We start from the raw sequence: 27,026 nt of genomic DNA, 5'->3' as shown, positions 1-27,026 counted from the left end.
ACACTGTGGGCTTTTCCTCTAGAGGAGGGATTGGCAACCCTTCTCTAAATATTTCAGGCTTTTCCGGCCACTCGGTCTCGGTCACAACTACTCCGGCACTGTTGCCGTCCTAGCGTGAAAGCAGCTCAGCCAACACGTACAGGAATGGCCATGGCCGTGTGCCAGTGACACCTGACGAAACAGGCCGAGCCTGGCTTTGGCCTTGGGCCCCGTTTGCTGACTCCTGCCCTAGATCAGTGCTTATCAGGCTCTCTGTGGGAAGGACCAGTCTGTTTCATTTCCAGTTTGTCACAAATGGATACATGGTCCTTCCGCACGTGACCCAGTTCGCAGGCACGGGGACGGGTCTAGGCCAAGGCCAGCAGGACTGTGTTGGCCGTGCGCTCAGGTGCCGCGGTCCCGTCAACAAGCTCTCAAGTAGGATCTGAATCCTCTCGTCTTCAGCGCTCCCCCCAGACCAAGGGTCGCGGACCCAGGAGCCTGCTTGGGCCACGTACATGTGTGAGGGCGGCAGGTGGGGTTGGAATGTTTTGTTAACACGTGGAGGGTTCTCGCGTTCTGAGACGTGGCTGGAGGTTTCCAGCCTGAGTGCCTGGTGTCTTCAGGCTCCTGTGACCACAGTGAGCCCCACCTTCGGTCTCTCTTGGGGTCTCCCTGGTTCTTGCCTTCCTGTAGAGATGCAGGCACCCTCGGTGGTCCCTGGACTCAGAGCCCTGGGGTGGAGATCAGTGTGGATACCACAGAAATGGCCCCCAAATGTTCCTTGGAGGGACCATGCTAATGAGGTCATCCTGCTTGGTTCCCAAACTGAGAAACTGAGGCCAGAAGGGTTCATGCAGTGGCCGCCCCATGCCCCTGCCTGCCTCAGGGGCCCTGGGGGCCGTGTGCCTTTTCCCGCCTCGGTTGGCAGTGGTAGGCGCCGTCCTGCCGGGGCCCTCTCCCAAGGGATTGGACCGTCTGCCTCTCTGCCGCTTTGTTCATTTTGCTTTTGTGTGAGAGGGAATTTTCCTCCCAGCAGACTGCAGTGCTTGCCGATTTCTTCTCACACCTCTGCGTGCGTGTGCACACCGGATCTGTGCCTGGCAGCCTCGCCAGCATGATCCCAGAAGCTGCCGCCCCCTCCCTCCAGCCCTTTCTTCTCGTTCCTTCGTTAGCACCTGGTGCCTTGGGCAAGACATCGTGGGGTGTGGGGGAGGGGGGAGGCTGAGTCCTCTGCCCTCTGGAAGCTGCCCTCAGTCTTAAGGGAAACCCTTGGAGAGTTAAGGGGGATGCTTGGTTGGAGACACAGAGGCCTCCTTCCATCTGGGTCAGGCATCCGTTTCAGTTTTCTTTCTTTCTTTTTTTTTGGCCGCGCCGTGCGGCATGCGGGATCTTAGTTCCCCGACCAGGGATTGAACCCGTGCCCCCTGCAGTGGAAGCGCAGAGTCCCAACCACTAGACCGCCAGGGAATTCAGGCGTCCATTTCACTGATGAGGAAACTGAGGCTCAGAGAGTTTAAGGGATGGACAGATACCTCTAGCCCGAGGCCTTGCAGCTTCTTGCTTCCACATCGGGCTGCCCAGGAAGGCCCTTCCCTCATTTCCAGCCTCTGAGGTTGACAGGATCCCTCTTGATTCCAGTTACTCATTCTCTCTCGCCTCCAGCCTCCTAGCGTCTTACATGTGTTTGTTTTGGAGGGTCTGAAACACATACATTTCCAACACACCTACGTGGTATCATCTAATTCTCTTTGCAGAAATAACTGCTTAAAAAAAAAAAAAGCCAGACAGCAAAAGAATGACTAGATTTTTTTGGAAAATTGGGAGAATTAAGAAGGGTGCCAAGAAGAAAATAAATCACCTACAATCCCACGCTTTCCCAAGCCTTACTCATGTCAGACATCACTAATTGATTGCCACCCCACAGTATAACTGGGTGTTCTCTGCAGGCAGAACTAATCGATTTGGATTGGTACACATAGGAAGCCTGTCCTGTTTTCTCCTTTGAAAGGCTTCTCTTTTCTAGCTTTGTTTTTTTTTTTTTAAACATTTTAATGTGTCTCAAATCAGGGTGTAGTTGCTAATCGGGGTACATCTGTTAGTGTTTAGTTTTTCCACAGATGGCAATGGGTAATGGATGGCATATTACTGGAGAAAGCATGTTTTGCCTGGAGTTTATCCTTCTGACTTTGAGCTGTACTTGCCTATGTGACACACGTGTGTAGGTTTTCCCTCTGTAAGACGGGGGACTCCCACGTTGGGGCTTTGTTTTGGAATCTGGTCTTTGAGCCTTGCAGACCGGCAGCATTTGCCGTGTCATCCGCTGTCCCCTGGCGTGGATGCCTTTGTCTTGTTGTGTCACTTGCACCCATGGCAGACGTGCAGGTTGTGCCTTTTTCCATTTGTCTCTGCTAACACGTGTGCTCAGTTGTCTCATCTGGAAAGAGGGCAGGACCAGGTGCCCTTTAGCTGAATGTGTCACTTCTCCTTGGCGATTGGCCCCAGGAATGTCCTCTGGCTGGACTGGGTCGGAGGGCCGGGAAAGGATGTGGGAGGGTCCCCGGGTACAGGAGCAGCACCGGGCAGGGGGCTCTGGCCCTGCCTCGCTGTGTGGGCCGCACTGCAGCGGGATGGGTGCTTAATGGTCTGTGTCCTCTGCTGCAGGACGTCGGGCTGCTTGAGTACCAGCACCACCCCCGTGACTACACCTCACACCTGTCGCCTGGCTCCGTCATCCAGCCCCAGCGGAGGAGGCCCTCCCTGCTGTCCGAATTTCAGCCCGGGAATGAAAGGTGAGGAGAGGTTTGCGCGTCCACTGCTCAGACAGGGAAGTGGAGGCCTGTGCTCACGAAGAGCTCGCAGGGTCGGTGTTAAGCGAAGGGGTGTCAGGCTGTGCCCTTGTCCTGGTGCGGCTGTGGCTGGGACGGGGATGGGGGTGGGCAGCAAAGAGCCACGTGGCCCTTGGACTTCCCGCTGTGAGCCTGCAGTGGCCTCTGGGTGTGTGGCCCAGGCAGGAGGGGGTGACCACCAAGAAGTGGGGGAGTGGGGCTGGGTTGCTGGTTGGGAGTGACGTGTCCACAGCTGGGTGCACGTGGGGAGGCCCCTTTCTCCCCTCCCTTTGTCATCCCCTTTCCTCCGAGTCCTCTGCCATCCCTCAGCTGGCAGACTGGGCCTGTGGGCCTGCCTTGCCTTCCTTAAATCCAGGTGGGAGAGAGCAAGCCATACGGCGGGTGGGGACCCAGTGAGGGGAGGGCCGAGGCCAGAGCAGGGCCCCAGGGTGCCTGAGACAGTAGCAGCACTGAACCAAAGCGGCTTCTTTGTGTCACACCACGCGGCTTGTGGGATCTCAGTTCCCCGACCAGGGATTGAACCCAGGCCACGGCACTGAAAGCCTGGAGTCCTAACCACTAGGCCACCAGGGAACTCTTGGGAGTCCTGAGCTTCTAACACGCGATGGCCTATTGTAGGCTGCGGGCGCCCAGCGGGCACTTAGACAGGCAGCCCTGCCTGCAGGAAGCCCACAGTCTAGCAGGGGAGATGCAACAAACACACACGGTGACCCCAGAAGGAGGCAGGTGCCCTGTTTCCTGCAGGGCAGGGAAGGGCTACTATTTCGCTGGAGAGGCCGCGAAAGGCCTCTCGGGAGAGATGCTTGGCCACTAAGTAGCCAGCCTCTCAGAGAGTGGGGTGAAGGCCTTCCAGGTGGAGGGAGCAGCGCGTGCAAAGGCCTGGAGGTGGGAATGTGCTTGGAGTGTTCCAGAAAGGCGAGGAGGCCGGGTGGCTGGGCTGAGCCAGGTGGCTGGGGGCCAGGAGGGTGAACTTCGAGGGGACTATGGGAGGGTTTAGAGCTTTGGAGGGCCAGGATATAACTTCCACCCTCAGATCCTTCCGGCCACGTGCAGTGATTCTAGAGGCAAGCAGGGACCACTGAGGCTGGGCTGGCCCAGGGGCCCTGTCCCATCGTCTCTTCCTTTGTCACCTTGCTGAGGCTGCGAGGTTGAGGGATGGCCTAGGTGGGACCAGAATTCCGGAGAGCTGGCCTGGGCCTTTTGTGCTGCCACAATTGCATGGAGGCAGCCAGGGCCCCGCGGGGAGGCCACTGCCGCGGGCCATGGCTTCAGTCCCTCTGCACCGGGTGGCTTAAAACAGCAGAAACGTGTTCTCTCCCAGTTCCTGGGGGACAGAAGTCTGAAACCCAGATGCCAGCAGGGCTGCACTCCCTCTGAAGGCTCTGGGAGAGGACCTGTTCCTGGCCTCTTCCAGCTTCTGGAGGCCCAAGGTGTTCCTTGGCCTGCTGCTGCATCACCCCAGTCTCTGCCCCCCTCTGTGTCTGTGTCCTCGACTCTTCTTAGGAGGACGCTTGTCATTGAGTTTAGGTCCCAACTTAATCCAGTATGACCTCATCTCAGTTAATTACATCTGCAAAGACCGTACCTCCAAAGAAGGTCACATTCTGAGGTTCTGAGATGGCATGAATTCTGGGGGGGCACGAACCTATTATGGTGCCCTTTTCATGTTTACATGTAGACGCCACGTGCTTCCTGCGGGGCATCCTGTAATTGTGAAGCTGTTGGTTCTCAGGTGGGCAGGAGGGGCATCTTGTGACCTGGCTTTGGCGAGAGACGGGCCCCCCAGGGAGGAGAGGACAGCAGCAGAGCCTCAGCCCCCATTGCAGTCAGTAACACTCATTCCGCCTACGCGCACTGATTGAACGCCTGCTGTATGCCAGGCACTAGACACATGAATGTCCCTGCCCTTGGGGAGCAGACGTTCTGGGACGGGGGAGGCAGCCACCAAACGTGCGTGAACCAACAAGCAAATGGTGATGGCTGCAGAGAAAGAGAAAACGAGATGGGGTGAGATGGGGTATGTCTGGTGGGCAGGGAGACTGCTCTTAGGAGGAGGCGCCCCGTGCACTGAGACAGGATGGCGAAGAGGTAGCCTGGAAGGGGCTGGTGTGGGAGTGTTCCAGCCTAGTCAGCGCGTAGCCCCTGCGGCAGGAATGCGGTGGGCAAGGTGAACGAGGGCCAGACCAGGCAGGGCCTGAGGGTGGGGGGAATGCGTTTGGATTCTATTCTAAGTTTATTGGGCAAAAAACACCAACTTGAAAAGCATTTCAGCAGGGGCAGTATTTGGGCTGTCTGGTAAGGAGCAGGAGCTGGAGGTGGGGGCTGGGAGTCATGGCTCAGCTGTGTGTGCTCAGGCAAGGCCATGGCCTCTCTGGGCCAGTTTCCTTCTCTGTAAACTGGAGAGGAGGGTTAAGGAGAGTTAGTTGGGAGTGATTAGGCTGGACAGCTCCTATCTCTGCATAAGGTTGCTGGGCTGACTTGAAAAGGAGGCAAGGCCAGGTTGAGCAGCCAGAGTGCTGTGATCGGCTAGTGATGTCTGCTTTGGGTGAGTGATGTGCAAATAGCATCATGTGTGTTATTGTCTGTGCTAGACCCACAGTGTTTTCCAGACTTTCCCCGTGAATGACCAGGGATCTTGTTTCAATGCAGAGTCAGATTCAGTAGGTCTGGGGTGGGACTCAAGATTCTGCATTTGTAACCAGCCTCAGGAGGGGCTGAGGCTGCTGGTCTGGGGGCCACACTCAGTGAGGGAGCAGGGAATCAATCACCAGTACATTCTCTTGCTGTAAACGTAGTTAGTGAATGCTGACTCGGAGGAAGACAGAGCTGTATTTGAGTCCTGCCTCTCTGTGTGCCCTTGAACAGATGGGCACTCCTCCCTCAGGACGGGCAGCAGATGTGATGCCGTGTGCCCTTGCCCCCCACAGGTCCCAGGAGCTTCACCTGCGACCCGAGTCGCACTCATACCTGCCTGAGCTGGGCAAGTCGGAGATGGAATTCCTGGAGAGCAAGCGCCCTCGCCTGGAGCTGCTGCCTGACCCGCTGCTGCGGCCCTCGCCCCTGTTGGCCACTGGCCAACCCGGGGGCTCCGAGGACCTGTCCAAGGTAAGGCCTGGCCTCAGCCGGGAGCTCCTCTGAGGGTTTGGGTGCTGCTGCGATCGGGCGGGGAACAAGGGAGGGGGTGGGCGTGCTGGGCTGGGGGGATGGCTTGGGCGAAGGCTGGGAGAAGGACTGAGCCTGGGGCGTGCAGAGGCTGGGCAACCAGAGGAGGGTCCAGGGACGAGCTTGGCTCCGTGGGCCACTTCTTGGCTGGAGAGGGACAGCTTCCCCCACTGCCCCCTCCAGCTGCCCGAGTGTGTCCAGCCTGTGGGGACCACTGTGTCCCAGAGGGCGCCTGCATTTTACTCTTCTTTAAGCAGAAAGTCGAGCTGAGATGGAGGGGGAGAATGTGCACAGGTTAAGCGCTCATGGTTTGCTGCTGAGAGAGGTTTTTCTGCTATTTCAGTGAACCTCAGGACCGTCCACGCTAGAAGCTCGTTTGCTCTGTATCTAAACGGAGGAATCACAGCCAGTGGCCCAGATGCTTCTGTCCCCTAGGGTCCCCCAGCTGCCTCAGAGGCTGTCATTTCACTGTCACTGCCTAGGGTGGGGCAGGGACTACGGCCGGATGATACGCTCATCCTTGGCCGGCTGCGTGATGGATGTCCTTTCCGCACGTGCTGAGCAGTGCCTTTATGCTCCTTCGTGACCGTGAGGACGCACATTAGCTCATTAACGGCCGCCCAGCTGCTGGGTGAGGTCAGTGCTCGTCTCACTGCAGCACCAGCGGGGGTGGATGGGGCCTGGGAGCCAGGACAGGGGAGGGAAGTGGCCCACTCGGGCCTGCTGGATCCTCTTCTCTGCCTGACACTGGATTGGTGGGATTTCAGGCTGAGGCCAGTGCTTTATCGGGGGGCTGACAGGAAAGGGGTTTCCCGGGGTGGTCACGATGATGGTGACAAGCTAACACGGAGGCCCTGACCGTGTGCCGGGTGCCGTGTTGAGTGTGCGTGTCCTTCCATTGTGCCTTCCCAGCCGGATGAAGCCCGGCCTGCGGTCACCTCTTATAGACGGGGCCCCAGGCTAAGAGAGCCACTCACCCACGGTCACTGGGAGGTGGCGAGCGGGCCCTGAAGCCCAGGCAGCCCGGGTCTGTAGCCCGGGTCTGCCCACCAGGCTGCCCCGCCTCGGGCTTCCCCTCTGGTCCCCCGTGCCTGCCATTCTGCCATCCCCTGCGTTAGCCGCCTCCTCATAGGTTCCATCACTGCTCAGCCTCCTGGGAGGGACGTTGCCATCGGAAAAGCTGTTCCCTGAAGTGGGTCTTGGGCAGTAGGGGAGTGGGGTGCCTGTGAAGGGGGGCACAGGGCCACACCAGGGATGCTTGACGTCCACCCCCCGCGAGGGACCAGAGCCCCGAGTGGGCCATATCCCTGTGCTCATGTCTGGTTCTGCACAGAGAACAGGCTGATGGGTGTCTCTGGACAGCCCCGTCGGGCCTCTGCTGCCTGCCACGCATCTCTCCAGAACTGGGCTCTGAGTCCTCAGACCCATGGGTCCTTCTGAGGGTCTCCAGGCCTGACAGGGGCTCTGCGAGTCCTTTTGCTTCTCCTTCTCCTTCTTAGGGCTCCCTGGGTACTCCCTGTCCCTCTGTGGGTCTTTCTCAGTCTTTGCTTCTGTCTCTGTATGTCTCTGTCTCTCTGTCCCTGTGTCTCTGTCTTTCTCTGCCTGGGTGTGTGTGTGTGTGTGTGTGTGTGTGTGTGTGTGTGTGTGTGTGTGTGTGTGTGTGTGTGTGTGTGTGTGTGTGTGTGTGTGTGTGTGTGTCTGTCTCCGTATCTCTGTTTCTCTCTGTCTCTGTGTCTGTCTGTCTGTCTTTCTCTCTCTTCTCTTCCTGGACCCCATGGGTGTGGGGGAGTGATGGGCCCAGTGTTGGGGCCTGGCTGGACCAACTACTGTAATTGCTCCAGGCTGTTAAGAACATTTGGAAAGTATGAGCAAATTTTGGGCAAGGGAAGAAGCCAGGGGAGAAACACAACTCTGAGGGAGTTCAGATGTTTTTTGCATCTGCTGTGTAGAATTCAGCTGGGTACGTGAGATGGGAATTTGATGGGATTTTTTTTTTTTTTAACAGCCTCTCCCTCCCCACCGGCCCCGGCTCTGTTCCTTTTTCATATAAAAATGTAAAATGTAAAATATAAAAATGTCCTGTTTGATAATGCTCCTGTGGCCTTCAGCCTCTGGAGTCCTGTGGCATCAGAGGCTTCCTTTGGGATTCACCAAACTTTGTTCTGGGACTTTAGAGTCATCACAAACAGCACCATTTCTGAAAATCTCTTTGTCTCTTGGGGCCCCGTTGGCTGAAAGGGACAGAAAACCCATGTCAAACTGGTTTAGGCAGGAGTCCTGGCTCATATAACTGAAATCGAGGGGTTGTTGGCTTCAGGCACAGCTTGATCCAGGTGACATGTTACCAGGTCCCTATCTCTGTCCATTTCTTGCCTCTGCTGTCTTGCACGTGGTCTTGGTGTATTAACAAGGAGAAAGTTTGAGATTCCAGGCCTTCTTCTTCCCACATTCAAGGCCAAAAAAAGAACCTTCCCTCTATCTCCACATTTCCAGGCCAAAGCTGTTGATCTCCCTGCCTTTGAGTGAGGCCCATGCCTGTCCTGGAACCCATCACTGTGACTGGGGGAGAGGACTGTGGGTGCCTGAGGCTGGCCCTGCCCTTTCCTGGGTCTGAGGCAGGGGGAGCCCCAGGGGGTCCTCTCCAGCCCCCAAGGCTTTTGCTGCCTCTGTGTCTGTAATTTTACATAATGAGTTTTTCTGTTCCACGTTGGCCTGAATTTTTACACCAAGGGCATCTGATGGGGAAAATGGTGCCGACTGCTACCTAGCGGCGACTGGTGAGGGTGTAGGATTGTTGTTTTCCTCCTGTGGCTTTGGGCCTAAATGAAGGCCAGCAGCCATTGGAAGAACCATCTGGAGGCCCAGTAGCCAGGCTCCCTCGGTCCCATTCCTGGAAAACTCAGCACTGCAGAAAGCACCCTTTGCCCTTTAGGCTTGCATCATCTTCTATTCAGATTGAGGTGAAATTCACATACCATGAAATTAACCACTTTGAAGTGAACAATTCAGTGGCATTTAGTATAGTCACGGTGTTGGGCACCACCTCTGTCTAGTTCCAGAGCATTTTCATCACCCCAGAAGTAAACCTGGTACCCATTAAGCAGTCACTTCCTCCTCGCAGCCCCTGGCAACCACTGATCTGCTTTCTGTCTCTGTGGATTTGCCTGTTCTGGACACTTCATATCAATGGGATCACGCGATATGTGGCTTTTTATGTCTGGCTTCTCTCACTCAGCATCATGTTCTTAAGGTTCATCTGTGTTTTACCACGCGTCTGTACGTCACTCTGAATCATATTCCATTGTATGGAGAGACCACACTTTGTCAGTTGATGGCTCTGCCTGTGTGGTTTTGCTTAGAATAAAAGCTAAGCCTGAACCTTAAGGAAGAAGTCATTGAAGAAGACGGATTTTCCCCATCAAGAATTTAAGAGAAAGTTTCCAGCAACTTTTCCAACAGTTGCTAGCGGTTGCCAACTTCTTCGTCTCACCCCTGCGCTGCTCCTGTGGGGTTTGGGGATGGAAACCTTCTTTTTGCTCATGTCATTTTGAGAATTATCCCTGGGTTGGATGAACTGTTGCAGGGTGTCCTGGCCCCGAAAGCCTTCTGTCCACAGCCCTTGTTCTTGCTGTGCTCCTCTCCGTCCCTTCTCAGTCCTGGTGGAAGATCAGAGGTGGGCAGGAGAGGCGTTTCCTACAGCAGGTAGCAGGATTGGGCTCCAGGAGCCATATCGCCAAAACCTTTTGTCTCAAGAAGCCTGAGAAATGGGACTTCCCTGGCGGCACGGTGGTTAACTATCTGTCTGCCAATGCCGGGGACGCAGGTTCAAGCCCTGGTCCGGGAAGATCCCACGTGCCGTGGAGCAACTAAGCCCGTGCGCCACAACTACTGAGCCTGCGCTCTAGAGCCCGCGAGCCACAACTACTGAGCCCGTGTGCCACAACTACTGAAACCCACGCGCCTAGAGCCCGTGCTCTGCAACGAGAAGCCACTGCAATGAGAAGCGCGCGCACCGCAACGAAGACCCAACGCAGCACCCCCCCCCCCCCAGCAAAAAAAAGAACCCTGAGAAATGATTGAGGCTGTCGGGGGAGACCAGCCAAGCGCCCTGGGGCACAGAGGGAAGGGACGGATCTCAGTTAAGGGCTGGGGGAGGGGGCGTGGATGGGGGTTCTGATTTCAGGTGGCACAAAGGTGCAGTTAGGAGAGGGAATGGCTAGTGCAAAGGCCCAGAGACGCCATAGTGCGCAGGCTGCTTCTGGTCTGGCGTGTGTGGGGTCAGGTGCCTGCAGCCCCTGTGTCTGCCCTCCGCCCTCCTATTTGGGAGCAGTTAGGGCCAAACACGCGCGCACACACGCGCACACACACACACTCCTTCTGAGTATTTCTCTAGGGGATCTGTCTTCTGTGCACAGTTTTGCCTCTAATATCAGGGGGTCCTAGACCCTGGAAGGGATCTTGCTCTTGCTTTTCTGCCCAGACACATGGTTCTCAGGGATGAATGAATGTATGATGGCAACCCCGTTTCTGCTGTGGGACTCCCAGCAACCTGGTTGCATGCTCTGCCTGCTTCTGGAGAGTTCTGAATGAGGCCTGGTCTCTCCCGTCCTGTGCCTTCCAAGCCAAGGCTCCATCACTTTGTGGCTGGTGACCTCGGGCACGTCGTTGAATCTCACTGGACCTTAGTTTCCTCATCTGGAAAATGGGGAAAACCATATTTTCACTTCCAGGGTGGGCTGTGACAATTACGTGAGTTAAGAGCACAGGTTGGCAAACTCGGCAAGCTCCAACCTGGCCCTCCGCGTGGGTCTGTTAATAAAGTTTTATTGGCACTCAGCCATGCCCATTCTTTTGTGTCCTGTCTGTGGCTGCATTCCCACTACAATGGTGGGTGAGTAGTTGGGACAGAGGCCGCCTGACCTACAAAGACTGAAGTGTTTTTCCACCTGGCCCTTTACAGAAAGTGTGCCGACCGCTGGCTTAGAGCCGTGCCAGCCCTGTGTCTGCAGGTTCTCCGTACCCTCATCTGTGCAATGGGGATGCAGTGGCAGCCCCCTGGGAGAGCTGCAGCCGGGGCCAGGATGTGGAGTGTGCTGAGGACTGGGACGATGCCTGGTTCGATTTCCTAGGCGTCCCTGAGGAGCGTGGAGGCCCACCTCAGAGCCGTGGGGCAGGGCCACATCCGAGCTGTGGAAGGGCTTGAGATCTTTTCTGCCTTTGCCCCCAGGGTTCTGGGTGTGTGGAGGGCCTGGGAGTCTCGACGCCCACGTCTCAGATGGCAAGGATGAGGCCAGGGTGATCCCCAGACACTGGGGCCCTGGGGGCTTCGGTGGGGTGTGTGTGTGTGTGTGTGTGTAGGACCAAGACCCCGAGGCCAGGAGGGGTGGACTTAGATTGGCACAGCCTCTGCTCAACTCGAGCTGGGGGGTGGGGTGGCACTTGGCAGCCCTGGGGCTGCAGTTGTCCCCGGGAATAATGTGTCCTCTGTCCTCCGGCTGCAGCTGCCTTGGGGGTGGGGAAGCAGCGGCCTGGAGTTCCTCCTGGGGCCTCCTCTGCCAGCAGCTGCTGGCTTGGCCTTGACGATGGCACAGGGCGGGGCTGGGTTTGGGGGCAGGACAACCCCAGCCAATGCCTGTGGAGCTCTGACAGTGTGCCAGGCTCTGAGCTGAGTGCTCTGCACATATTAACTCGTTCCAGCCTCACAGCAGGCAGGAGGTGGGAATCGTCCCATTGTACAGATGAGGAAACGGAGGCAGATGATCTGCTTGTGGTCACGATGATGCTGGGAGGTGGCAGAGCGGGTGGGGATTTGAACCCGGGGCTGTACAGGTGAGTGCTCCGGGACAAGGACTGGGTTTTATTTTTGTTGGTGGAATGAAGGAGTCGCCGAATAACTCAATGAAGGATTCCCTTGTTTGTTTAACGCATTTTTGAAAACAACTTCATTACACAAAGAGTAATACTCAGTGAAGGAAAATCAGAAAAACACTGGTAAATTAAAAAGAAGAAAGTGAAAATACCCGCCTTCTCCCCCGCTGCCCCGATAACTACTTTTGACATCTCTGTATCCCGTTCCCATGGTTTTCCTGTGTGTTTCTGTACATCGTCTACAAAACTGGGTTTGCACTGTGTGTGATATTCTGTAACTTGCTGGTTTGGACTGAGCATCGTGAATAAGTGTTCACGGAGCATCAGTCTGGAGGTTGTGGGTCTTGGTGCCGGTTCTCGAGGAGTTTGGTCTGGTGGGAGGGCACAGACGGGGTAAGTGGGGTAAGAGAGAGGTGTGTTATGGGGAAAGGAAAGAGGGAGGGCTTCACGACTTGAGGGACGGTTGGGGAAACTTGCATGTAGGAGGATAAAAAGGATCTGCACTTTGGAAAAGGCTGGGGAGGGAACACCTGGCAGGAGGACCAGTGAAGGCAAAGGCAGAGAGGTGGGATCAGTAAGCAACCCTGATTTGGGACATGGGGGCTGGCACGACAGATGCCTGGTGCGTTGGTGCCTGAAGTCATGGCTGGAAACTTGCAGTTTGTTGGGGGATGGGGGTGCCCCCTGTACTGATTCCACGCCTGTTTTTCCTCCACCGCAGGACCGCAGCCTGACAGGCAAGCTGGAGCCGGTGTCTCCTCCCAGCCCCCCACATGCTGACCCTGAGTTGGAGCTGGTACCTCCACGGCTCTCCAAGGAGGAGCTGATCCAGAATATGGATCGGGTGGACCGCGAGATCACCATGGTAGAGCAGCAGATCTCCAAGCTGAAGAAGAAGCAGGTGCGCGTGGGTGGGGGAATGCCGGTCTCAGCTCCCGATTCAGCAGCAGCTGCCGCTGAGACGATAACAACACTAGTAGTTATAGCAGTTGTGAACGTGTGCTGAGCACTGCCCATGTACTGGCTCATTTTTATGCCCTTTACGTTTATTGGACAGGAGAGCTGTTTTGTGTGGTGCTGTCCGAGGGAGCTTTCTGCAATGACGGAAATGTTCTAGATCTGCACTGTCCACAATGGTAGCCACTACCCATATGTGACTGTTGAGCCCGTGAAATGTGCCTAGTGCAGCTGAGGAACTGAATTTTTAATGTAGTTTAATTTGAATTGAAATGAAATTTACACTTGAATAGCCACATGTGGCTACTGTACCGGACAGCACAGGAACGATGGGTGGGAGGTCAGCATTTACAAGCCAGGCTGTCCAGACATGTGGGGTGGGCAGTTACGTCTCTGTGCCTCACTTTCCTCATCCATAATGTGGGGGGAAATATCACGTGACCCTGACCCTAGCTCTGGAATCTGTATGAGCTGGGCCTCCTAACTCTGCCTTGGAACATTCACCTCTCTGAGCCTCGGTTTCTTATCTGTAAGATGGGCACAGATATGACACCACCTCATAAGGTTGTGAGGAGGGAACAGGGTCATGTGGTGAAAAGAAGTCCTCATTGTCACTGTCGAAACCAAAGAAAAGTTAACATAAAGATTAATAATATTAACTTTATAATTTTATTTTTCATATTAATTGATAGAAAGTTAGTTGATAATCTGCCTTTTCCCGGGTCTTCTCCTGCTTCCCGCTGTGGCATCTTCAGGTGTCTGCTCAGATGTCCCCTCCACAGAGGGACCCGCCCTAGCCTTTACAGGAGTCCTCATCCCCAGCTATGCTCTACCCTGGGGGTCAGCAAATCCAGCCAGATCCAGCTCGATGCCTGTTTTTGTAAATAAAGTTTTATTGGCACACAGCCACGTCCATTTGTTTACACATCATCTGTGGCTGCTTTTATGATACAGCCGCAGAGCTGGGTGGTCATGACAGAGACTGTGTGGCCAACAAAGCCTAAGATATTTACTCCCTGGTCCTTTACAGAAAAAATTTGCCACCCCTGCTCTAGCCCGTTACCCTGCTTGATGGTGTCACCATTTGAACTAATACATATCTTGCTTTGTGACATTGTGGTCGTCTCACAACAACGGTGTAAAAGCAGAGTTCTTGTCTCCTGTTCCCTGCTGTGCTCCTAGCAATGCCAGCACGTAGTAGGTGCTCCTTAAAAACTGTGGATTGAGATAGTGTGACACAGGTGTTGACCCTGGGGGAAGCAGGGTCACACCGATCCCCTCCAGGTAAGGAGGTATGGGCTCCGTGGAGGATCAAGGACCCACTCTGGCCACCGTGGGCAGTAGAGGGAAGGCTGGTGAGAGATGCTTCCCGGAAGCCAGTTCAGGGCTATGTGAGTGGAATTTGAAAGATGTGCAGTGGGAGGGGAGCATTGATTCCAAGAGGCCTCGGGGCTGTCGTTCGCCTGGGGGGACCTGAGGATGGTCCAGAAGCTGGACTGGTCAGTGAGGCTCGGCCAGCTGGGGGTGGTAGGTGGGTTTCCAGGATGGCAGCTCAGCGTGCAGGGAGGCCGGGCCCCGGTTGGAGTCAGGCAGGCGTTGCCAAGGCCAGGGGAGTGCTGGGACCTTTAGTCCCCCTGGGCCTGGCTTTGGGGCCAGGCTGAAGCCACAGGCCATGTGCACACGTTTGTGACTGCAGCCAGAAGCCACGTGGCTCAGGGCAGCCCTCGATAGATTTTTGGTTTTTAATTCCACTTTGGCATTTTTCTTTTTTAACTAAAATTCACAAAACATAGAATGACTCATTTTAAGGTGAACAGCCCAGCAGCGTTTAGTACATTCACAGCGTTGTGCAACCACCCATTCTATCTAGTTCTAGTTCCAAGACATTTTCATGACCCCAAAAGGAGACCCCATACACATTCGCAGTCACTTCCATTTTCCCTTCCCCACCAGCCACTAATCTGCTTTCTGTCTCTATGGATTTGTCTGGACATTTTCTATAAATGGGATCAAACACTGTGTGGCATTTTGTGTCTGGCATCTTTCACTCAGCATCATGTTTTCAAGGTTCGTCCATGTTGCAGCCTGTGCCAGTGCTTCATTCCTTTTATTGCCAAGTAATATTCCACTGTACGGGTGGATGGACCACGTTTGTTTATCCATGCGTCAGTTGATGGACGTTTGGGTTACCTCCACCTTTTGACTATCGTGAACCATGCTGTGAACTTTTGTGTTCATGTTTTTGAGCACCTGTTTTCAATTCTTTGGGTCTGTACCTAGGGATGGAATTGCTGGGTCCCATGGTAACTCTGTGTTTAACGTTTGGTGCCTCAGGGAGGGCCACCTTCACTGACTGGCGAGAATCTCCTTTCTGGCTATGTATTCCTTCCATTTCTTGGCTTAGTTTGTTTTGCACTGTTTGGAGGGATTTCAGTGTTTTGGCAGGCGCTGGCTGCCCTTCTGAAAGCTACCAACAGGGGTCACTGTGGGACTGAGGCAGCTCGGCTCAACCTTCCAGGCCTTTGTGCCAGCAGAAGCCAAAACTGGATTTTCTGGCTCTTTCTGCGTTGCTCTCCTCTTGGCCGTGTTTTTGAGTTCATAATGGTTTGCTCCACGGTCATGGGCAGGATGTGTGAGTCTTGTGAGCAAAGAACAATGTTTTCATCTCACTCAAGGTGCCCTGTCAGATTGTACACCTTGGCACTGGCCTCCTGTGTGACCTTGGGCCAGTGTCTTAAGCTCTCTGGTCTTGGCTTTGCCTTTTTGGTATAAAGCAGACAGCAGCATGACGGGAAGTCCTTTACGGTGTTTGGAGGAGGAGGGTCCAGTATGAAGACCACAGGGCAGATGACGATGACGATGAGAAGCTGCTTTTTAGGTGCTGAGTGCTTTGCGTGCATCAGCTCGTTTAATCCTCACATCAACTCTCTAGGATAGAAACTTTAATTATCCCCACTTTCCAGGTGAGGAAAGTGAGGCTCAGGAGTTTAGCCACCTCCCAAGGTTACATAGCAAGTAAGTAGTAGAAATAGTGTTCCGGTCTGGACGGTTTGGGTCCAGAGTCTCCATAGCCTCTCCTGAGGATGACGGTACTGATGGTGAAAATAATGGATAACGGCTGGCCTTCAGCGAGCCCCCAGTCTGCACGGTGCATACATTAACTCATCGGGGAGGCACAGCCACGAGCCCCACTTTACAGATGAGAAAACTGAGGCACAGCGGAGTTAAGCTGCTTGCCGTTGCTCACCTAGCTGATAAATCACCAAGGTTGGACTTGAACCCAGGAAGGCTGGCGGCAGAGCCGGAGTTGGCGCTGGTTGGGCCCTCCCCTTTGGGAGCTGGGGCCTCTCCGGGGCTCGGAGTCCCTGCGGGTGACTCAGGGGAAATGGTTAGCAGCCTGACTTCCTGTGTGGGGCCAGCAGCCCCGCTGCGCAGGGGTGCCGCCCTCCCGCCCAGGGGCAGGGGGCGCTGCCTCTCCTTCCGCCTGCTGGCGTGCTCACCACTCCACTCTCCCCGCTCGCTCCCCACAGCAACAGCTGGAGGAGGAGGCCGCCAAGCCACCGGAGCCCGAGAAGCCCGTGTCGCCACCACCCATCGAGTCGAAGCATCGCAGCCTGGTGCAGATCATCTACGACGAGAACCGGGTACGCCCTGACCTGCCCCGCAGAGCCCCTACACCACCTTCTCCTGCTCGCCCTGTGCCGGCCACCAGGTGGGATGCAGGTGTCGCTGTGAAGGGCCTGGCTCTCTCCCGGGGCCTTGGTGTTCCCATCTGTGAAATGGGAACCTGTATGCCCCCCCCCCCAACCCCGCAAACCTGGGTTTGTGTGTGGGAGGGAGAAAAGGTGGCCAGTGGAGACCCATCTTGGTGTGGCTGTGGTTTGTTCTGCTCAGACATGCGGACTGGTGTGGACCGTGGCTGGCCTGTGGGATGTAAATGAAAATGCAGGCATTAGGTCATAGGAGAGCTTCAGCGGCCGGTTGATCAGCGGAGGGGGGGGGCGGTTAGGTACTCACGCAGAAGAAATTCCTGTAATGCAGAAAACAATAGTAATATTATTCATCACAACAGCAAACATTAGTTGAACAGCTCTTCCAGGCGATGGGCCAGGTTTTTTACATAGCAGTCCTCAGAGGGTAGGTATGGTGATTGTTTCCATTTAACACAGGGAGAAATTGAGGCCCAGAGAGGTTAGGTGACTTGTCCAAAGTCACACAGCTGGGAAGCGGTGGACCTGGGATTTGAACCTGTGGGCCATCAGATCCGAGGGCCTGATTCATCAGCACTGGCCTCTGCTTACATTTAGCCCTGGAAAGGGCTGTTGGATGGTTGAACGCAGGGTCTGTAGCAGACGGTGGGGGCTCATAGAGATCTGTGGAGGGCAGCTGCTGGGTGTCTGGAGGGGGAGGGGCTCAGGGTACCCAGAGCAGAGTGTCTCCCAGGGTCTGAACCCCAAGGCTTGAGCTGCTCTAGAGCCTGGGAACATGTGATTGGTGCCTAGGGCTATAGCTCCAGGCAGGAAGCTATTGGATCAACTGGTTTGGCTATGCCTCCACCTCTTGAAGCTGCAACAGATGCAGGATGAGACTGAACCTGCTGGAGGCCTGGGAACTGTGTGCTGGGCCTTGCAGGGCTGGTCACCCTTCCATGCCCTGGCTCCCTACCCCAAGTAACACTAATAACAATCACAATGATAGGAGGACTAAGGGGCCACATGTGCTTTAGCCAGATGTTCTGGGTTCAAATCCCATCTCTACCACTTCCTGGCTCTGTGACCTTGGGCAAATTAATTAGGTCTCCCTGCAACCCATGTTCCTCACCGGTAAAATGATGATAATTATAGCACCTACGTTATACCATGGTGTGGGGATTAAATGAGTTCATTACGTAGTGCCCTCAGAACAACGCCTGGCACCGTGTAGGTGCCAGCTGGCGCTGTTAACTGTTGTCATCGTTGTAGTCTTTGTTATTCTTTTCTTCTTGTTATTGTTTATATTTTGCATGATTTCATTTGTTCCTGTCCAGACCCGTATAAGACAGGTACTATTATTCTCTCCATTTCACTCATAAAGAAGCCATGGCTCAGAGAGGGAAGGTGACCTACCTGAGACTGCACAGCAAGTGAGCTTTGAGCCTGGGGATCGGAGCCAGGGTTGAGTTGGCTCCAGGAGCCTGTGGTAGAGGGGACAAAGGCAGAGCTCCTGGATCTGTCACTCCAGGCAGCCCCTCTGCCTGCCCTCCCTGATCCTTGGGTGGGAGAGCAGGCACAGTTCCCTCCAGCAGCTGTGGTGGCAAGTTGATGGCTTTGCCCAGGATGTCACCACAGTGCCCTTGGCCCTTTTTGGGGGCTCAGTCTTTTGGGGGCCGGCAGACTCTAGCAGGCTGGAGCCCTCAGCCCTCCCCAGCCAGACAGACTCGAAGGCACAGGCCTTTGGTGCCCCCTGTGGGAAATTTGCTCCACGTTCCATCCCAGCCACTCGTCCCCACTTCCCTGGGGGTTTGCCTAAACAGTAATTTGGGGGGGTCCCCTCCGGGTCTCACCAGGTTCTCCCCAAAGAGCTGTAGCTACAGATCTGATTGGTCTTTGGCTCCTTGGCCTCAGCACTCCCCCTCCCCCAACAGCAGTTAAGACACCCCTTCCCAGGTCTTACCCTGGGTGGTCTCCCTGCCAGAATTCCCGCTTCCTGCTGCCCTGATTTTCTGCAGCTCTGTGTGAGGGAGGGTGGCGGGTGGGCCTGGATTCCAGGCCAGCCTGGGCCCTCACGAGCTGGGTGGCTTATTTCACTTCCAGGGCTTCCATCGTCCCGGGTCCTGGCCACAGTCCTTTTTTTTTTTCTTTTTTTAAAATAAATTTATTTATTTCATTTTTGGCTGCGTTGGTCTTCGTTGCTGCACGCAGGCTTTCTGTAGTTGCGGTGAACTGTGGCTACTCTTCATTGTGGTGTGCGGGCTTCTCATTGCGGTGGCTTCTCTTTGTTGTGGAGCTCGGGCTCTAGGCGCACGAGCTTCAGTAGCTGTGACACGCTGGCTCAGTAGTTGTGGCTCATGAGCTCTAGAGCGCAGGCTCAGTAGTTGTGGTGCACGGGCTTAGTTGCTCTGCGGCATGTGGGATCTTCCCGGACCAGGAATCGAACCTGTGTCCCCTGCATTGGCAGGCGGATTCTTATCCACTGCGCCACCAAGGAAGTCCCCCTGGCCACATTCTTGAGGCCACAGAGTTGATGTGGCTGAGACGGTGACTGGAAGGGTCCAGGAAGTCAAGATTCTTGGGTACAAGAGGCAAAAACTCAGCTCAGACTGGTTGAGGCTGAAGAGGGGTTATTGAGTCTTGTGATGAAAGTTGGTGTTAGTTTACTTCAAGGATGTGTGGACTCAGGTGCTCAGACGAAGATGTTTGGGAGCGCTCTGTCCCCGCCTCTGCTCTCTCTGTGCCAGTGTCATTCCCAGGCGGGGTTTCCCAGGACATGGAGAAGTGACTGCCCGCAGCTCTAGGCCCACTGACCCCTCCCAGGCCAGGTGGGAAACTCTTCCCATATGTCTCAGCAACAGTCCCAGGGTTGGCTCTCATTGGCTGGCTGGAGTCACAAGCTCACTTCTCAGCCAGTGGAGGCCAGTGGATTTGAGTAGGCTGATTGGTCAGGGCTGGGTCTTAGGCCAACCTCTGGAGTCTGGGGGTGGAGTCAACCCCATCCCCACCCTGCCCCAGGGAATAGACAGAGGAGGGGGCTTCTCCCAAGAGGAGGTCAGAGGCAGTGGAGCGGAGGCTGGCCGGGCCTCTGCAGCCTGTGCCCCCGACCCTGGGCTGGTGCTTACCAAGTTGGGGTCCCAGAGCACAGGCATTGTCCTCTGTCCCCCCAAGCACCTCAGGCTAGGGGCTTTATGCCCATTTATGCTGGTTTCATCCTGATGGGGTTCTGACAGTAAGTGGGAGTCCCTGGCCTTCCCTCAGCGCCCCTACTCCGTATTTTCAGATGAGGAAATAGAAGCCCTGGGTAATTTCCCTGCGGCCTTTCAGCTAGTGAGTGGCGGGCTAGGACTCCAACCCTGGTTCCTGGGATTCTGAGAGCAGGCCTCTGCCTGGGAAGTTCAGGTGCGCCGGGCGCATCACACTTATCCTGTCCATTCATTCATTCATTCAGCAGCCACGTAGCTGAACATCTGCTCTGGGCCTGCCACTGTTCCAGGAGGCGCAGTGGTGACCTCGGCCCCAGCCCACTCACGTTGGCTTTCTGATGGGGGGACATAATCACACTCAAGCCACCACATGCAGGCACACCGAGGACCTGAGGAATTTGCCCCTCATTTTCCCGATCCCCCTTTCTTACTTTCATCTGCGGCCTCACTTTGCCCCAACCCCGTTGACCCTTGTACTTCCTTGAATATGCAGGCATGCTCTTGCCTCAGGGCCTTTGCACTGGCTGCACCCTCTGGCCGCAGCTCCTTTTTCCCACTGGGCTCACTCTCTCACTCTTTCAGCTGTTTGTTCAAACGTCCCCTTTTCAGCCAAGGCCCATGTTGACCCTCTGTTTAATCCTGAAAACTGTCAACACCTCCTCTACCTGGCTTTAATTTTGTCCTTTGCCCTTGTTCCCACTGGACATAATTCATGTTTTCTTGTTTATTGTGTTTATTGTGAACAGAGGCTCTGTGAGGACAGGGATCTCTGTCTTTCTCTCCCAGCTATATCTCTAGCACCTAGAACAGTGCCTGGCACACAGTAGGTGCTTACTAAATGTCTGCTGAACAAATGAATGAGTGGCAGAGGGTAGGGAGACTCTTCCTCCGGAAGAGTCCTCTGGTTTGGGGGCTGTGGGGACTGGCCTCTGCCCCCAGTGAGGGTTGGCGGGGGTCCCCCTGCCTGGGCTGAGCCTCAGGGGCCAGCGGCCGAGCGGGCAGGAGGCCCCTCAGACACCTTGGGCAGGAGCAGCCAGGACTCACTGCCCCTTGGGGGATCAATCGGATTAAATTTTAATCCTCCTCCCCTCCCTGCTGGCTCCTCTGAGAGGCGGACACAAGGGTCTGTCTCTAAATGCCCCACCGGCTGGAAAATGCAGCTTCCCACCGGGCAGGGCCTGGCTATTCTGCAGATTGGGCTCTGGCTCATTATCCCTTTGGGGCGCAAGGACGAGGCATCAGCGCGCCCAGGGTGGGGAGGGGGGGAGTGGCTGACTGTGTGGGCGGGGCCGGGCAGGTGCACGCAGGTGGCAGAACTGGAGACAGGGTTCTTCTAGGCCCCGAGAGGCAGGAACGGGCGCTGCAGGGCCAGGACTGGGAAAGGCCTCTTGGAAGCAGTGGGTGGGCCGTCGCCCCGAGGAGGGCATTCGGGTGGGGGGGGGGTCACAGCTCAGGCGAAGGCTCACAGAGGGGAGGGGGGTCTCCATTGATCTTCAAAGGGAATGTGTCGGGGGTGGGAGGTGGAGGTCTGGTGGGTCTGGGAGGGTGCTCACACTTGGAGTTGGGTAAAACAAACACAAGCAGCACTCGTCAGCACTAGCGAAGGATGTGTAACTAAGGGACAATCGGCACAGCGCTGGTACTCTAGGAATTGAGGGCAGTGGGCAATCCAGGTAGACGTCCTGGGGGAGACCTGAGCTAGGTCTGCACAATGGGCTCTGTTGGGAAAAGGCAGAAGGATATTTGCAGTGGAGAGGACTGTGGCCTGTCCAGAGATGGTGAGGAAGCAGAACTCATGGAGGCCCTCTGATTGCTGAGGAGTGAGAAGGAAATCAGAGCAGGACCCAGGTCCTTTTTTGTCTTTGATTTTAAGCATCTTACTAGTGAAGTTTTTTATCCAGTGTGATTATGACTAAGCAGGACAAAGACGAATAATTCTGTTGGTAATAACCAAGACTGTGAAGCATCTTGTAGAGCATTTTGGGGGTCCAGGCACCCTGATGCCCAGCTTCAGACTCCCTTCCCACCCGAGTCGTGATTCGGGGCTTTCAGAGCAGCGGCTCCGGTCCCGTCCCGAGCCGGGCCCTTCTCTGCCTCTGCGTCTGGCCATCCTAACCGCTCCTGGAGTCCAGGTCTTCCTCCAAGTTCCTCCACACACAGGGAGCGTTGTCCTAACGGACTTGTGAACAGGAGTCCATGAATTCCACCTCACTCACTCAGCCGTCTCCGTTACACACCCGGGAGGGCTCTGGAAGGGGTCTTCCGGCTGCTGGTACAGCCGAGGACGCCGAGCCTCGGGGGTAACTGCTCCCCGAAACGCTGTAGCGCTTGGCAGATGGACGCGGCGTGGAGGGGTGGGCAGCGGGGCCTAGAGGGAGATAGAGGCTGGGCTCCCGGGCTTCCTGGGTGGGTGGGTGCTGCCTTCACTCTGCAGAAGAGGAGGGTGAGGGCTGGAGCTCAGGCTGGAGTAGGCAGCTGAGGAGCGAGAATGGGGGCTCCAAGGGGCGGGGCGTCGGCCAGGGGGCTGGTCAGGGTGAGGTCCGGTCCCCCTGCCCAAGAGGAGCCAGGATTGTGTGTGCGTGTGTGTGTGTGTGTGTGTGTTTGGGGAGGTACACGTGTGCATGTGTGTGGGTCCGTGTATAACTGTGGAAAGCTGTGCTCATATGTGTGCAAATTGTGTGCGCGGCTCAGCACAGGTAGAGCCCGTGACTTCTATGCACATATGCATCCATGCACATATATATGTGCGTGTGGATACACGTGTGTTTGGGTCAGCACGTGTGGGGGGCAGCTGTGGTTACGTGTGCATGGATACGCCCGGGCGTTTGTGGGTACACTTGTTAGCTATGTGGCATGTGTAGAGGCACGTGAGTGGCTGTGCGCACGTGTACGCAAAGTGGCTTGCATGGGGCACGTGTGTGACTGTGTGTTTATACTTTGTGCACATGCATGTGTCTGCTTGGGTACACAAGTGTATTTGTGCATGCTGTACGCATGCGTAGTTGAAGGCGTGTGTGTGTGAGTCACCTGGTGTGGCACACGTGTGTATATGTTTGTGCTTTTATAGATGTAGACATAGGATTTGGTCATGTGGGTCCGCGGGGCTTGCGTGCACCTGTCTGCGCAGGTGACTAAGGTCTTTCGTGCCCCAGGTGCTCTGGCCCCCGGGAAGCCAGGCCGCTCGGACCCTGGGGTCCCCAGCAGGAGGAGTGCCGTCTCCCTAGTGAGACGCCAGCCCGAACCCCCAGTGTCAGGCAAGAGCCCTGGCGGCGGGTCGAAGCCAGGGGCGGGCGGACTGTCCCCTCCTGTTGGCTTGTGCTCCTGGTTTGTCCCCTGCAGCTGAGCAGGGTGACCTCAGGCAGTGACTTCCCAAAGGCTAGGCGCTGTGGGAGACCCGGTGGGCCCTGGCGAAGAGTTTGGCTTTGGTTCTCGTGACGGCGAGAAGCTGTCAGCCGAGCGGTGGGAGGGAGTTTCTAGTGTGGGTCTGAATCTGTGGCCGTGCTCCATTCCGGGGTGTTGGGGGGGGCCTCCCCTCCATGTGAAGAGGGACATTAAGAAAGAAGTGACAGCATACACTTTGTTCCCCGTAGAACTTCCTTGTAAAAGTCCTGGGAGTTTGGTACCCGGGGTGAACGCGGCTGTCGTGCGGATGGGGAGACTAAGGTCCAGACGGGTGAAGCGACTGGCCGAGGGTTAGAGCAGGGTGGACTTCCAGACGCGGGCCCCTGCTGGACAGATGTGTGTTTCTCGAAAGCACTGCCCGTCCGGGGGAAGGGCCCAGTAGGCAGGACTTCCCCGCCAGCTCCTGGGAGCTGACAGCAGACTTTGTACCCACCCCACACCCCTACAAGCTGGACCCATGAAGCCGGGAGCGGGAGTGTGGTAGCACGAGGTGGAAGAAGTGTCCCCACGAAGACGTGAAGAGGTGGGGTGCCGGTTCAGGGCCTGCCTGTCCCAGCCTTTAGCTGCCACTTGAGCTGCGTACTTCGGGTCAGCTGTGTGACCCCAGCCTCAGCTTCCTTGTGTGTAAATGGGGCTGATGCTAGAACCTTCCGCAGACGGTTCCTGCAGGAGTCCACACAGATGGGGCTTCTGGAGGATCCAGCCCTGGCACGTGTAGGGGGTCACCTGGTGTGGGCCGTGGGCTCGTCGTTATTGTTGACAGCAGTAGTAACAACAGCCAGCCCTTACCTAGCTCCCACCGTGTGCCAGATCCTGAGTTTTGCGCGGTACGTGTGTCAGCTCATTTAATTCTCTTAGCAGCTGCGTGGGGGCGGTGCTGATGTTATCCCCGTTGCGTAGATGAGGAAGCTGAGGCTCAGGGGTGGTGAAGGGACTCGCCCAAGACCACGCAGTTGGCAAGTGGATCAGAGCCCAGGCTGGCTGGCCGTGTAGCCTTGCTCTTGGCCGCCCCGCTGTCCTGTGTTCCAGTGTTGCGGCATCTTTAGGACTGTTCCGTGGCAGGTTTCTTCTGGGTGAATCGTAGGTGTGCCGCCTTTTGGAAACTGAGTTGTCTTAAAAGGCCCCAGGGCCGCTCAGGGCTTAAGAGCAGAGCCTGGGGGAGGGTCTGTTAGGGAGCAAAGGAACTCTCACACCAGGTGTATGACGGAGAGCTGGTGCTCAGGGCGCACCTGGTCGCCTGGGCTCCCCGTGGCTTTGGCAGGTAAGGAAGGGGCTCCTCCCTGGTCTCTTCTCCAGGGGCTACAGGAAGCCCCCTCCCCAGATGCCTGTGTTCCTGAGACAGTGAAGATGTGGTCGAAGATGGAATCCACTCTGGTTCATAAGACACACACAGGCTTCTAGAGGCCCTATACGGGTCCCAGATCTGAGACAGGCCCAGTCGTGTGATGCGGCAGTTTCCAGTGGCCCAGTCGCTCCAGCCCTGCCCTTCCTGTGTTTGGCATCATTCCTTTATCTAGATGGGCAGTTGCTGCTGATCCCGACAGAGCCTCATAAATGCACACAAACTCCTATTCATCCCTCAAAACCCAGCTGTGTATCCCTCCTGTTACCTTTCTGGAGAGAGTGACTCTGACCCGCTTAATGCCTCCCCCGTATACCACACGTACTTTTCCTGCCTGAGCGTATTAATCTGCCATCACTGCTCATGACCAACTGCCCACTAGACTGGGTTCATTGTAGGCAGAGGCCGATATCATTCATTTTGTTTCATGCCCTGGTGCTTAATACAGAGTGGGTGCTCAAATGTTTGGGAAGCTACCCTGTTCCCTCCTCACCCTATACCTAGTCCTTCACGTGGTCCAGCTAGGGAATTCTTCAATCTTTGGTACCCCATGGCTGACACTTTCTGGCTTTGAGGTGTGGCCAGGTCTGGGTGGTCAGGCTGGAACCTCCCCCACTCCGCACCCCCTCCCCAGTAGAAGACGCTGGACCCATGCCTAGTGGAGGCCCTGGATGGGACCAGCCCATATCTTTCTCCCCTCTTGGAGCTTGGAGATCAGAAAAAGGACTTTTCCTTACATCATCTTTCTGTGCCTCAGTTTCATCCGCTGTAAAATGGGGATACTCCTTATATCTGCCTGACTTCGTGTTATGTGTGATTCAAGTATTAATAATGCATGCCGTGTGCTCAGTGCTTGGCTCATAGTAGGTTCTCAATAAAATGGCAATCATTACAATAATAATTTGCCCCCTGATTATCCGGCCCCCAGCCACACTCTGAGGCAGCTGCTCTCAGGGTTTTGGCTTTGCACAAAGGGGGCCGAGATCATGGCTTGTTCTTGGGTGGGCTGGGCCCAGGGCTCTAGGCGGAGCTAGTTCTAGGTGCCAGCTTGAGCCCACCTACATACCTACCCTCTGTCATGGGGGCTGGGGGAGGGGGTGAGGCTGGCCCTCAGCACCCCTCCTCCCTGCTAGGACACCCGAAGCCTGGGCCTCGAATTCTGTTGTGAGCAGGGCTCTGGGTCACCCCCGTTTAGTGGGTCTGGATTTGGGGATCATTGGGAGATGGTTTCGACCTGATGGTGGTGTCTTGCTTGGCTTGTCCTGCCAGCCCACGCTGAGTCCTGGATGGTCTTCCCGAGTTTGGCTGAGTCAGGAACACCCAGCCTTTCCTGGGTCGCAGGAGGGGCTCAGGTCTCCCACGTGTGCGCCGTGGGTACCCCGCTTTCCATCTGACAGAGACCCACCCTGAAGTCATCACCTTCCACAGCTCTCTGCCCACCCTGTCCCCAGGCTGGCCCGGCCGAATGGGCCCTGCCTGGGGACCTGGACCAGACACAATGTCCGCCTTCACGGCCAGGGGCCCTGGGGGTCCAGCCTGTTTAATTCGCAGCCGCTAAGCCCTTTCTGCCATATGTTCCTGTTTTCCTAATAAGTCCGGGTTGTGAGTGGGGAGGCGGGGAGGCCCCAGGGCAGCTCAGAAATAGTCACATGATTGTGAAATACAAGAATCCTAGAAAGGGTATCTCCCAGCGCCTCTATCTCGTCCTCCCTCCCCCTCCTCCTCCCCCCTCACTGCTGAGGTAATTGTAGACACCCAGCCGGCTTCCAAGGCAGAGGAAGGCATCTCGGGCCTTGCAGGAGCTGTGCCCGCCCCGGGCCCTGGGGGGCGTCAGGCTGGGGGCTTCAGGGGCCCAGCGCCAGAGAACAGGGTGCGTTTGTTCGAACCGAAACTTGGCGGGCTTGCCAGGGCCACCGCGGGGATGCTGCGGCCGTCTGTGTTTGTCTCCAGCCCCGGGAGGGCTTGTAGGGGGACCCTTCTCTAGCCCCATCTCCGCCCCTGGGCCTGGATGGGCGTGCTGGGCTGGGCAGCTGGTGTGTGTGTGTGTGTGTGTGTGTGTGTGTGTGTGTGTGTGTGTGTGTGTGTGTGTGTGTGTGTGTGTGTGTGTGTGTGTGTGTGTGTGTGTGTGTGTGTGTGTGTGTGTGTGTGTGTGTGTGTGTGTGTGTGTGTGTGTGTGTGTGTGTCTGCCTGCTGGTGTTTTTTTTTTAATTCCTCCTCTTCTCCGTCACCCTGCAGAAGAAGGCCGAGGCTGCACATCGGATTCTGGAAGGCCTGGGGCCCCAGGTGGAGCTGGTGAGCTGGGGAACAGCGTGGGGCGCTCTGGGAGGGGGTGGGCAGGGTGGCGGGGGGGGGTGGGTGAAGGGAAGGAGAAGTCATCTGTTGCCAAGCCCTGCCCTGTCCTCGGAAGGGGGCAGGAGATCCACCCTTTGGATGAGAGGGGCGGGCAGGTAGCGACGGGCAGGCCGCACTGGGGGTGAGGAGGGGTGCGTCGGCACTCCAGCTATGCCCCCAAGCCCAGCCAGTCGGGCTGCAAGATTCACCAGCTGGAGTCCAACCCATTTGGCCCATAGCT

At 56.1% G+C, this 27,026-nt stretch overlaps 1 protein-coding gene across 22 annotated transcripts in view; it reads left to right on the top strand.

The window, feature by feature from the left end:
- The window catches only part of NCOR2 (nuclear receptor corepressor 2), a 225,217-nt gene that overhangs the window by 75,386 nt on the left and 122,805 nt on the right, over positions 1 to 27,026 (top strand). For all 22 annotated transcript variants that reach the window (XM_057525959.1, XM_057525958.1, XM_057525940.1 and 19 more), the window contains 5 exons: positions 2,644 to 2,771; positions 5,756 to 5,933; positions 12,580 to 12,759; positions 16,346 to 16,459; positions 26,690 to 26,746. In XM_057525959.1, the coding sequence (XP_057381942.1) occupies positions 2,644 to 2,771; positions 5,756 to 5,933; positions 12,580 to 12,759; positions 16,346 to 16,459; positions 26,690 to 26,746 (657 nt within the window). The remainder of the gene's footprint in view (positions 1 to 2,643; positions 2,772 to 5,755; positions 5,934 to 12,579; positions 12,760 to 16,345; positions 16,460 to 26,689; positions 26,747 to 27,026) is intronic.

Source organism: Balaenoptera acutorostrata, chromosome 13, assembly GCF_949987535.1.
Source record: "Balaenoptera acutorostrata chromosome 13, mBalAcu1.1, whole genome shotgun sequence".
NCBI lineage: Eukaryota > Metazoa > Chordata > Mammalia > Artiodactyla > Balaenopteridae > Balaenoptera > Balaenoptera acutorostrata.
This window is presented reverse-complemented; position numbering and strand designations above follow the sequence as displayed.